Below are 12,762 nucleotides of genomic sequence, written 5' to 3'. Positions count from 1 at the left end.
ATGTAGAGATGAAAATCAACCAAATCATTTTCACATTTGAGTTTACTACAAAATCTCTTGCGGCCTAGCTACACTGGCTCTGCAATATCAGTAAATTTAGAAGCATCCAATTGTCATTTTAGTTAATGAACATGATTAAAATATGCCAATGGCATAGATCTCTGACAAGGAAGGGCAAGTGCAACTCTTCAAGCATAGTTGCCATACTAATTGCTGCCAATATATGATGCTGCCTAATAAAGTTGATAGAGTTCAATACAGGCTAGAGCTCTTAGGACTTTCCAAAATGCCACACAGGAGTACCTCTCCAAGCACCTTCCTGTAAAATAAGGTATCCATTCCCCCCAGCCATACACAATAAGTCCAAATCTCACTTTCTCAACACAATAACGTGAAAATTCTTCACAAAAAAAAAAAAAACTGCTTTGGAACAAATGCCTCCAATATTAAGCAATTAACAATCTACATGTCGCTGAATAAACAACAAGCAAGTGAGGCTGGCAAGGGAAAACAAGACAAAACTTGTTCTGTTGAACAAGTTAATAAAACTTGGAACACTCTTACACAGCATTTTTTGAGGTTTACGGGTAACAGCTACTGCTGATCCAAAACTTGAGGTCTCTACTTCATTTGTGGGGCAACAGCACCTCACAGTAGCGAAATACAGAGACATTTATACTCATCTTTCTGTGCCCACAGAATATTCTGCAATTAGCTTTTAACAGTTCTAGTCCTAACAAATTTAAAAAACAAAAAGGCCTGAGCTGTCATGGGGAACAGGATGAAAGAGTCTCCAGGGAAATAAATGGTCAGTGATCAGAACAAGAGAACATCAAGTACCAACAGCTATTAACTCCGTATGTCACAGCACTGCAGTTGGTACTGCAGTTGGAATAGGTTTTTTGCACAATAAAAAAAATAATCGAAGCTTCAGAAAAGCAATTAACAAATTTAAGTTCAAAATGCTAATGCAGAGATAATCTGAATTCAAAGTAAGGTGAAGGGACAATATGACTCAACAGAGAAAACAGGCTTTAATAAAAGTTCTTCATTCTAAAAAAACCCCAAATATAGACGTACCAGTGGCCAGAAGCTAAAGTGTGACATCCCTAGTCCGTAAGTGGTTAAATTACAGTTCTTTTTTTGCGTATGGGGGGGTAAACAAAGGCACAAGTTAGTCACAGGAACAACTTACCAAATATTGTGGTCCATTATTGGAAACTTTTTCCACAAGGGTGTGGGTATTTTGGTTTTCTTTGAGGGAGTGGGGGGGGGGGGATTTTTTAAAAAGTTCTAGTCTAAATAAAAGGTTAACGCAAGAAAAATTAAAAAGAACAGGCATAACATATGTTCTGCAGGAAACCACAAAAAAGTATATAGTAGCCATCTTTTCAAAATTAATCAACATTATACAATATTTTTAAGTGAAGAAACCTAAGCATATTTACATTTCAATAATTTTTTTTCCATTTTAGTAGATACTAAAAAAAATCCCAGCAATATAAACTTCAGTTTTATTTAAGTCGATTTATTTGCTGTCTCCCTTTTTACAAGTTTGTTCTGGTAAGGGATAATCAGAAGATTAGTCAGGTACTAAATGTGAGCATTTGTTCTACATTTCAGCTGTTTGCTGGGGGGGTTGTGGGTTATTTATTTTTATTATTAATGGATCAAAATAGATACAAAAGCATCCTCTACTTTGAAAAGTGAAAAAATATCAAATCTTAAAAGTATCCTCATCCTTCCAACAGAAGAAAAAGTTGATTTTAATGCCATGAACCACATCTGAAATGACAGAAAAGAATACTTAAGAGCCATATAAGATACCAACAACAACAAAAAAAAAAGCAATTAAACAAATCTCTCTGGGAAAACACCAGTTCCTCTACTACAGATTTCAGTTAACACTTGCTGTTGTATCAGCAAATCCCTCATATCAAAATCCTTAGTCTTAAAATCATCCAAAACCCTAAGCAATGCACCAGCTCTCAATATGGCCAGACCACAGCTGCATGACTGATGTCTCTATTTCTACTCCCTACACCGTACTGAGACAGCCAGTAGGTATTTTGCCTTAGCCCAATGCTCACCATTGCTGCAACAGCTCCCTTATGACACTGAACGCCCAAAGAAGTCAGTAGCCCTTAAAACGTTATCTTACTGTTCATTTCATGAATTTCAGGGACTAGCCCCAAAGAGCAGATGATCTATTCCGGTCTGCTCACATTAATCTGTATTTTACACTGTGTTTTTAACTACTACATTATGGACAATTTTGACTAAAACACAGTAATTATTACATACAAATGTCTCATACATACAAACGTTGCAGCATAGTAACCTTTAGTCTTCTCACATCCCACTGCATGCTCTTCCTGCACCACACACAGGACTTCCCACACCTTTATGTGCCTCAAAGTATACTAAAACTAAAAGCCAGAAGTTTGAAGCAATTTGTATCTCAGGGCAAAAATGGAAGAACCCTCTATCTTTTAATGAAGTTGTTCCACCAGCAAAATGCACTTTTGCTTTCTATGCTTTTGACAAAGAAACACACTGCTTAGGAAATAACTGGTCACAAGCTAAACGGAGTTTGTAAATACTCTCTACTTGGGTTAAAAAGAAAAAAAAAAAAAACCAAAAAATTTCAAGCATGGCAGGGATCAGCTCTAGAAGGTCCAGCAAGAGCTAGGCTTGCTCCTTAGCTTTGAAGCTCCACTGTCTGAAGGAAAAAGAAGTCTCTTATGATAGTTATTTTTTTACTCTACTAAATAAGCCAGTGCGTAATGCGTAAACTCTGTAAAATACAGTCTTCTGTAGGAATAGGTATCCCCATCTAAAGGTAATAAAATATATACAAGGAATGAAGAGATTTCTTGACCTCTCATTCAAGTTCACAATGTGTCACCACGAAGTCCATATTCTTTCACTTTAATGTCATAGAAATAGTACACCCATGAATGAAATGCAGTAACAGCAGTAATTTTGATAAAGTGCAATATACAGGCAAGAAGCATTCCATTAGTGTTTCTACCTCACCTTCCTAAACGGCATCCAAAGAATGTTTACACTTTACAGTGAATCCACATGATTAGCTGAATTAATTCAGAGTGAAATGCATACTTCCTCCTCAAATCCAAAATCATCTACATTTTTGGATGTTGGATTAAGTACATAAATTAAAAAAAATCAACTATAAACTGTATTTATAAGGTAAACAGCCATTTATAAGCAAAGGCTACAGAAAAAGGTTTCTGCTTCCTAACTAGGCAGACACCTTCTCAAAATGATTGCAGTTATTTCCTACGCAGCAAATAAAGGAACACAAATTCATAGAGCACACCATTCAGATTTCAGAAAGTAACCAGATCTTCATCGCTACTGCAGACTTTCTACAGACAAAAAGGTAAACGGAGTATGCAGAGAACAAGTCAAGTGGGAAATGCTCTGGAGGCGATTACGTGCAATGTGGTCACTGTCACGTTGTGAAACTCACACCTGGAAGACAGGCAGCAGCTCAAGCAAGTCCGTTTCAGCACTGAAAGAGCCGAGCTTTACAACCGTGTCAGATGCCAAAAGTTGCAGCTGCTTTGCAGGAGTTTTCCAGATGGTAACCCACATGAGTAGTCGGTCACAAATCATGTTCCAAGTATTCTCTCTCTCTCTCTCTTCTCCCCTTTAAGGGCGTGCCACTACACATTAGGCATAATATTTACAAACTACTGCTAACAGACACCATCAATATGGTTAACACCAACAGCACTGGTGAAATGAACAGAAAGGGGAACAGGAGGAGAGTACGAGAACATCAGTCGTTCTTCTTTCCATCAGCACTCTCCGCCCTTTATACAAATACACATAAAAATAAAACCTCAAGAAGCCATGATTATCTGGTTATACAGATACATGAAGTACATTTAACACCACTGTGTTAACAGTTTTGACACCTGCATGTTTATTAAGTCATACAAGGCATGCAGGAGAGCAGGCTTCCTGACTTAATGAACGTTAAACACCATACAGTATTTCTGAGACACCACTACTCCCCTACCCAAAAAAAATCCCATTCCAATAACCAGGAGTATTTGGATGATATTCCTTTCAGCAATTAAAGTTTAAAATCCAAGATGCTACTAATGAAATCCCATTACCAGGCAAGAGCATTTCCCCCAAGCCCTTCAGCAAACTGGAAGGAAGACACCTTTCAGAATCAACGCATTTGTAAGAAATGTAAATCTAATCTTTGCAATTCCTCTAATATTTGCACTCCTAAAGGAGACCTTCTACATGCAGAACTGAATGAGCCAAGTCTAAGCTAAGGCACAGGGGAGTTGCATCAGAAATCGGTAGTGGAGAACGTGACAGCTGCAAACAAGGCCTCTACAAGAGGTTTTAGATCTGATGTTTCAGCCTACTGATCTTGTTTCAACTGAAAAAAAAAAATTACTTACTATTCTACAAACAGAATAAACAGAATAAGTTTCTGCTGCATAAAACACACACTGAGCTGGACTCTGGGGTACAGGAGGGATTTGCTTTGTTCTCCAGCTTAGACAACAGAAGATTTAGTTCTGTCTAGCAAGCCTTCATGGTTATTTCATAGAAATGAGAAGAGTAAAGGGGCCCCTCAGGAGGCAGGACACACTTTTCCAAAGTCATCCTTAACATTAGATATTTACCTTAATGTCACTATCAGTTCTCAAAACTAAACTCCATAAAATCTCAAACATCAAAAGAAATGTGACAAGTCTCTCTTCCTCTTGTACACCACACACTCATAACTCTAAGCATTTGCAGCGGGCTATCTAAACAGGAATATAGAAAAGCATTTAAAAAAAGACTGATCAAGAGGCCTCAGAAGCGTGAAAATGACAGCTGAATTTACCGTGTCTGGCAGGGGGGAGGGGGAAGTGAGTCAAGCCACACAGAAGGAAATATTTAGCAGAAGAAAAAAGACAACCTAACTAGCAAGATGCCTGGCCCCAGCTCTAAAGCAGGGGAAAAGAAGAAAATCCTAAACTATGAAACAAATGTCCCTCCAGGTGCAAACCCAATGTAACAAGTCTGAAAAGTACTATTTATGGAAAGCTTAAAACCCAGAAGCATCATGTAGCCCAAGCTAGAAAGTTACCAGAAGAATCACCGGTAAATGCTCACTTGAAATCCAATCTAATACATCCTTCAAAGATAGCAGAAGAAAGGAAAAAGACCAGAAGTGAAAACAAGAGCTACAGAACCACATTCTGCTTGCTTTCTCATACGGCAACTCCCATCTGCAAATAAAAAATACCAGTCTCACTTTGCATTTGCTTGCACACTAAGATAATCTTATCAGCAAATGGATCATCATAGAAGAAAGAAAAAATAGGCAGAGAGGGAAATTGTACACAGAAGTGGCCAGAAAAAAAAGGAAAGATGGATCATGCATCTGAATCACACCTTACAGCAAGTCTAGGGACCAAAACAAAAAAAATTTCGGGCAGGCATCATCTGACAAAGTGAGGAGTGGCAGAGCTGAGCTTTGCACTGTTAAGAAAACAATTTCAACTATGAACTGTTAGAGCAGAACGACAAACTGAATCAGAAGGGTCATAAACTGGAACAGCAATCATTTCCATCAGATTCACGCCATGTGTTAAAACAAAACAGTTATACAACTTAATTCTACTATCAGAATGCAGGTGACAAGTGCAAACATAAGCTCTATTTTAAGCAGTCTAAACCTCTTCTCTGCAGGTAAACCATGCATATAGCAAAATGGTCTTCCAGGTTCTCTGCATACTAGATCATCTCAGAAGGGTTCACTCAACTTCATTCATTTAACTGAAACACAAGCTGTAAGGCCTGGGTTATGACTCTGCAAAGTTAAAGGTCTTTCCAATAATTCAAAGACCAGAGAAGCCTCTTAATGAAGACTTCTCAAGGAAGAAAACACAAACATTTTAAACAGCTTTAAACAAATCAACCATCTTGGCTATAACCAAGCTTAACATCTTCCTATCACTTAGGAAAGAGAGGTGCCTCAAAATCAGGCTCTCTTATCTGGTAATAATTATTGCAAGCAAGTGACAAACATCAGCTCCTGTAATCAGCTTTTCTGAAGGGTAGGAGAAAAAAAACTTTTCCTCCTCTGTGTCAACATTCTCATCGTCATCACAGTAAATAAACTAGCCTTAGGAAAACACTATTACTACTACTCAAAGCTCCTATGATGAGTTTTACAAGTCCAGTCTCACACTCCCTCCACATCACCACACATGCTGATTCCCTGTATTACCTTGTCTAAACTGGAGTCCCATGCATTCCAAGAGACAAAATTTCGCCATTCTATCCAGTGATACCCCTAGCTTCAACCCTCGGTTTCTCCCCACTGAGGTCTGTGTAGGCCCTCCCTCTCTCTCACCAGGGTCAAGTTTTTCCTCCTAGCTTCATAATTGCTACATGCAGCAGAGTATGCACACACCTCACCCCTCAGAACTGCCATTCCTTCCAACCCATAGACACTGGCATCTTATCAGTAAAAAGTTCAGTTGGGAATCCCACTCCATCCCATGTAGCCACATGCAATGCACCTCCACTGAGGCTATGAAGAGCAGGAAGATGGAGTTTTTCCATCTGCAGAGCCTCAAAACAACCAAGGAAATCCCAAAACAACCCATTTCATATGCTAAGCTTTTGAGATCATTTTGCTCTTTTAAGAGGCTTCTGCACCTCTAGTATCCCTCATCTTTTCTTCCTCGGCAGATGCAACGCTGATATGTGTAGCAGTTCTACTATTACACAAAATCCTCTAAATTCACCCTGATGTTGTCTCTGTAGGGGGCCAAAATCTTCCACTCTCCTACCCTTCCTCTTACCTTCTGTCATGGTTCAACCCCAGTCAGCAACTAAGCCCCACACAGCCACTCACTCACTCCCCTTCAGTGGGATGAGGGAGAGAATCAGAAGAGTAAAAGTGAGGAAAACTCATGGGCTGTTATAAAGACAGTTTAATAGGTAAAGCAAAAGCAACATGTGCAAGCAAAGCAAAACAAGTTTATTCACTACTTCCCATCTGCAGGTGGGTATTCAGCCATCTCCAGGAAAGCAGGGCTCCATCACCTCTAACGGTTACTTGGGAAGAGAAATGCCCTTCCGAACGTCTCACACTTCCTTCTTCCCCCAGCTTTATATGCTGGGACGAATATGGTGTGGAATACCCCTTTGGTCAGTTGTGGTCAGCTGTCCCAGCTGTGTCCCCTCACAACCTCTTGTGTAGCCCCAGCCCACTTCCTGACGGGGCTGTGAGAGAGGCAGAAAAGGCCCTGACTACATGAGCATTGCTCAGCAACAATTAAACCTTCCCCATGTCATCAACACTGTTTCCAGCCCAAATCCAAAACATAACCCCATACTAGCTACTACAGAGAAAAATAATTCTTATTCCAGCCAAAACCAGCACACCTTCTTTGCCTTCTCTATAGCACCTACACAGATGCCCTTTGCCGCAGAACAAGATCAGAATCACCTTCCTCTTAGAAAGCTTTTGCATACTATTTCCTCCCACTTTCACGTCAATATCTCAATTTCACTCATTCCACATTGCTCATCACTGCTACAACCAGAGCCTCTATAGTATCTTCTCATCTATTCCTTAGTTCTAGCCATCCCAACACACAAGTCCTCCTATTTCACCACTCTACCCTAATTTATCATTCCTAGTTTCCTTGCCTACTTAGTACTCGACAGGCCCACCTCCCTCCAGTCATTCTTTACTCCCTGCATCACAACTGCATTTCTCCTTTCCTCTCTGAAAAGTACATTCACAGAATTAACAGCACAAACCTGTTCTTTAATCTACAGTCAAATACAGAACCACTTTAAAAAGGCTGGTTGTTCTTAGCAGAAGACTCAGTGCATCCTTCACTTTCTTACAGCCTTCTCTGCAAAGACATACAGTTTAATGAATATAAGCTTTCCCATTTATATATGAAAATATATAAAAACACTATAAAATTTTAGCTACAGAAATCACTTTCTCTAAACAGAAATCTGGAGACCCAGACGCCATACAGGAATCATTTGTCTTGGAAAATGTTATTTGTTGCCTGTACTGAGGTTTTCCAGAAACAAATGAAACATGAAAAGATCTGTTCTGAGCAAACAGCAACTAAAACATCAAGTAGTTGCATCTGTTAATATATAAGTTCTGAGAAAATATCCTTTCCAAATACAGTGTGCACAATCTCCTCTTTAAAGACCAATCACTGCTTCCAGGAGGGTTCAAATAATAATTATTCAGTTGACACCATCACTATCATAATTTTTTTTACCAATGTGCAAAAATATTTCATCCTGTTATTGTAATATTGTTCTCAGATATTAATTAACATGATTGTGTAACACTAGTAGGACATGATGACATTCTGAGTGACTATGGTTATTATTTTCACAGCCTTGCTAGGAAGATATTGGGGGTGTTTCTTAGCAGCTACCCTTGAAAAGAAGACTGCTTCACCAACATCAAATGTCTACTGTCATTTCTGAAGACTCTTCCTAAGTCATCTTTTGGACAGGAACAAGGGAAAAAAATAAAATAACTACTTACTAAAACTTACTAAAATAACATACTTAAAGGTATCGAGATCCCAAGAACAAAAAGATGCAGGCAACATGCTGACCAAAAAGAAAAAGCAACATAACCAACAGACAAAAAGGCATACTCATATTAATAATTGTTCTCTAACAGTTTGGCTCATCCTATAAGTACAGGTATAAGCTACAAACAAAGTAATCTAAGCCTACATAACAGCCACAATTTACCTTTCCTTTGAAAGAAAGGAAACTTGCTTAAACTAGGTAACAGAGTGAATGTTTTAAGCTCTTCCTATCTCAATGTAGATGCAAAAGCATGAACATCTGGTTTAAGGTCACTGGAGACTGGGAAGGCATACACCGGAAATAAAAACATATTATTGTATTCTCTTTTACTTCCTAAGCATCTACTGTTGATCACAATCAGCAAAGATCTGAGCAGGAATCTAGCCTAATACCTTGTTTAACCTGGCCATTTTTGTCCAGCCCCATAAATAAACTAACACAGCACTCTCTCTCCTTCTGCTGAAGGCCTCGAGCATTTCTTGGAAGATTTTAGCCCAGTGATCTTCAGGAAATAAAGCAAATCTGAAACAGCAACTAAATGAGATTTTGAAAGTCTAAGTATTTAAATCTTAACTGCATGCTCTCTAGTACTCAATGACTTGGCCGGTAAAAATTAAAAGCCTAGTAAATGAGATATCCGGGATTTAATGTTAAAATCGGGGAGGGGGTCTGTAACACGGGGTCTTTTCCACTTTTGCTCCCCACAGCAACGACAGAAACGCACTTTTGCTGGCAGATCTCTAGTTAATTACCAGGCACCCTTATTTCCCTAATAGGTAAGAAAACCTACGGCCTCTGGCAGCTTCTAGCTGACGCCATCGCTAATTCCACACCCTCTTTTTTGACAGGATTGACGGCAGCCTGAGCCGCCGCTGCCTTCCTCTCTCCCCACGGCAGCGCGACCCCGGCAGGAGCGACGGGCGAGGCCCCGCGGAGCGGCTCTGCCCGGGCCCGGGGCAAGGGCAGGAGCCGGCAGCCATTCGAACGGCTCGACCCGAGCTCCACAACCATTTCCTGCTGCCTCACGGCAACTACGGCACCGCCGGGCACCTTCGCGTACAGCGCCGTGCCCACCGTGGGCTCGCTGCCCCTTTCCGCCTCCCCTCGCCCTCCGGCCGCGGGCAGCAAGGAACCCCCTCACCATATCCACCGTGGGCTTGTTGCCCCTTCCAGCCCTCTCCTCCTTCCAGAACTCCCCACCAGCTGCGGGCAGGGATGGATCCCACACGATACACACTATGAGCTCGCTGCACCTTCCAGCCCTCTCCACTTCCCAGAACCCTCTCCAGCTGCGGGCAACGCCGGGCCCCCTCATCCTGCCCACCGTGCGCTTACTGCCCCTTCCAGATCATCCCTGCTTCTGTGGGTAGTGCGGGACCCCCACACCATGACTACCCTCGACTTGCTGCCCCTTCTAGACTCCTCCTTTCCCTCCAGACTCCCGCCTGCAGCTGCAGGCAGTGAAGGACCCTCACACCACGCCCATTCTGAGCTTGCTGCCCCTTCCAGAGCCCCCCTCTTCTCCCAGAACCCCAGACCGGCTGTGAACAGTAACAGATGCCCTCATGATGCCCACCCGGGGCTTGCTGCCCCTTCCAGACCTTGTCTCTCCTCCCAGATTCCCCCCTCCAGCTGCAGGCAGTGAGGGACCCTCACTCCATGATCATTCTGGGCTTGCTGCCCTTTCCAGACCCCCTCTCTCCTCCCAGACTCCCCCCCCCAGCTGCAGGCAGTGAAGGACCCTCATACCACGCTCATTCTGAGCTTGCTGCCCCTTCCAGACACCCCTCTCCTGCCAGAGCCCCCCTCTTCTCCCAGAGCCCCCGACCGGATGCAGACAGCAAGGGACGCCCTTGCTATGCCCATTCTGGGCTTGCTGCCTCTTCCAAACCCACCATCCCCACCCAGACCCCCTCCAGCTGCAGGCAGCGAGGGACCCTCGCTCCATGATCATTCTGGGCTTGCTGCCCCTCCCAGACACCCCCTCCAGCTACAGACAGTGAGGGACCATCACACCATGCTCATTCTGAGCTTGCTGCCCTTTCCAGACCCCCTCTCTCCTCCCAGACCCTTTCCTGTCCTCCCAGATCCACCCCTCCAGCTGCAGGCAGCAAGGGACCCTCACACCTTGCTCATTCTGAGCTTGCTGCCCTTTCCAGACTCCCTCTCTCTTCCCAGACCCTCGCCTCCCAGTTGCAGGCAGTGAAGGACCCTCACACCATGATCATTCTGAGTTTGCTGCCCCTTACAGACCCACCCTCTCCTCTCTAATCCTCTCCTCCCAGACCCCGCCTCTAGCTGCAGGCAGCGAGGGACCCTCGCACCACGATCACTCTGGGCTCGTTGCTCTTTCCAGACCCCACCTCTCTTCCCCTGTAGCTGCGGACAGCGACGGACCCTCACACCATGCTCATTCTGGTCTTTCTGCCGTCTCCAGATTCCCCCCAGCTGCGAACAGGGCGGGACCCCCTCCCCACGACCACCATGGACTTGCTGCCCTTTCCAGGCCTCCCCCTCTCCTCCCAAACCTTCTTCTATTCTCTCAGACCCGCCCCAGCCGCAGGCAGCAAGGGACCCTCACATCATGCCCACTCTGAGCTTGCTGCCCTTTAGAGACCCTCCCCTCTCCTCCCAGACTCCCCTCCCCCCGAATGCAGACAGCGCGGGTCCCCCACATCATGACCACCCTGGACTTGCTGCCCCTTCCAACCCCTCCTTCTCCTCCCAACACCCTCCCCGCCCCTCACCTTTCGGCAGCAGCAGCTTCACCACCTCCCCGTTCTCCTCGCGCCCCGCCGCGCCCAGGCCCCCGCCGTCCCCCGGGGCCACGGCGGGCAGGGTGCCGTGCTTCCTCCTCTCCTTGTCCCGCTTCTCCTTGGGCCTCTTGGCCTTGGCGGCCGCGCCGCCCTCGGCGGACAGGCCCGGGCGGTGCCGGTGGTGCCGGTGCTGGTGGGCGGGCGGCGGCAGCAGCACGGGCGGCAGCAGCTTGCGGGGCAGCGGCGGGGGAAAGGCGAAGCCGCCCGCGCTGCCAGAGGGGAGCGCGGCGAAGCCCCAGGCCGCGGGGCCGCCGAAGCCCGGCACGATCGGCGGCAGCGGTAGCGCCTGCTTCCCGCCGCCCCCTTCGCCGTTGACGCGCTTCGCGCCCTTCGGGCTCCGCTCGTCCGCCCCCTTCATCTTCTTGGCGGCCGGCTGCGACCCGCGGGAGCCCTTGGCGTCCGGGGCTGGCCTGGTGCCAAACGGTTCGGGCGACGCCGCGCCGCCAGCGGGGCTCGGCGGCTCCGCCATTTTGGGCTCCTGCTTCTATTTACTCCGGGTTCGCCTCAACCGACAGAACCGGGAGGGAGGGGCCGGGGCGCCCCCGCCTGCCCCAATGGACAGAGCAGGCGCCGGAGGGACAGCGGGCTCGGCCAATGGCGAGGCGAGGGGGGGGCGGGCTCCCGGCCGATTGGGGGCAGCGGGCTCGGCTGAGTGCGCAGCGCAGAGTGGGGGTGGCGGGCCTGGCTGGGAGGGGGAGGAGCCGCTCGAGGACGGAGCGGGGAGGCGGTGCTCGGCTCCGCTCGGATCGGTTCGGCTCCTCTCGGCTCTGCGGATCTCCGCTCGGCTGCGTTCGGCTCCGCTCGGATCCGTTCGGCTCCACTCGGCTCTGTAGAGCTCCACTTGGCTCGATTCGGATGCGTTCGGCTCCGAGCTGATTTCTTTAGCCCTTCAGGGTCTGGGCTTCCCTGCCCAGGCTTTGCGGGACGGCGAAGGGGAGCCCTGCTGGGAACGCCGCCGTTCCTCGGTCGCCCTGGCAGAGGTGCCGCACCCGTACAAAGAACCACAGGATGGTTTGGGCTGGAAGGGACCTTTACGGGCCGCCCAGTCCAACCCCCTGCAGGGACATCTCCAGCTCGAGGTCTCCCAGACCCCGATCCAGCGCTCCCGGGGATGGGCAGTCCCGTCCGTCCGTCCCCCCCCCCCCCCCCCCCCCCCCCCCCCCGCCCGTGGCCACTGTTACACCACCCTCGGCAAAGAAAAAAATTCTTCTTGATACCTAGTCTAAACTTCTCCTCTTTTAGTTCAAAACCATCACCCCTTGTCCTATGGTTACAGGCACTGCTAGAATATTTTCTGTGGCGATGA

The 12,762-nt window shown here is 46.2% G+C and overlaps 1 protein-coding gene across 2 annotated transcripts in view; it reads right to left on the bottom strand.

The window, feature by feature from the left end:
- Positions 1-11,981, bottom strand: part of RSBN1L (round spermatid basic protein 1 like) — a 52,173-nt gene extending 40,192 nt beyond the window's left edge. For both annotated transcript variants that reach the window (XM_054057858.1, XM_054057864.1), the window contains exon 1: positions 11,388-11,981. In XM_054057858.1, the coding sequence (XP_053913833.1) occupies positions 11,388-11,925 (538 nt within the window). In that variant the 5' untranslated portion in view covers positions 11,926-11,981. The remainder of the gene's footprint in view (positions 1-11,387) is intronic.
- Between the last annotated feature and the right edge of the window lie 781 nt (positions 11,982-12,762).

This window comes from Cuculus canorus, chromosome 1, assembly GCF_017976375.1.
Source record: "Cuculus canorus isolate bCucCan1 chromosome 1, bCucCan1.pri, whole genome shotgun sequence".
NCBI lineage: Eukaryota > Metazoa > Chordata > Aves > Cuculiformes > Cuculidae > Cuculus > Cuculus canorus.
This window is presented reverse-complemented; position numbering and strand designations above follow the sequence as displayed.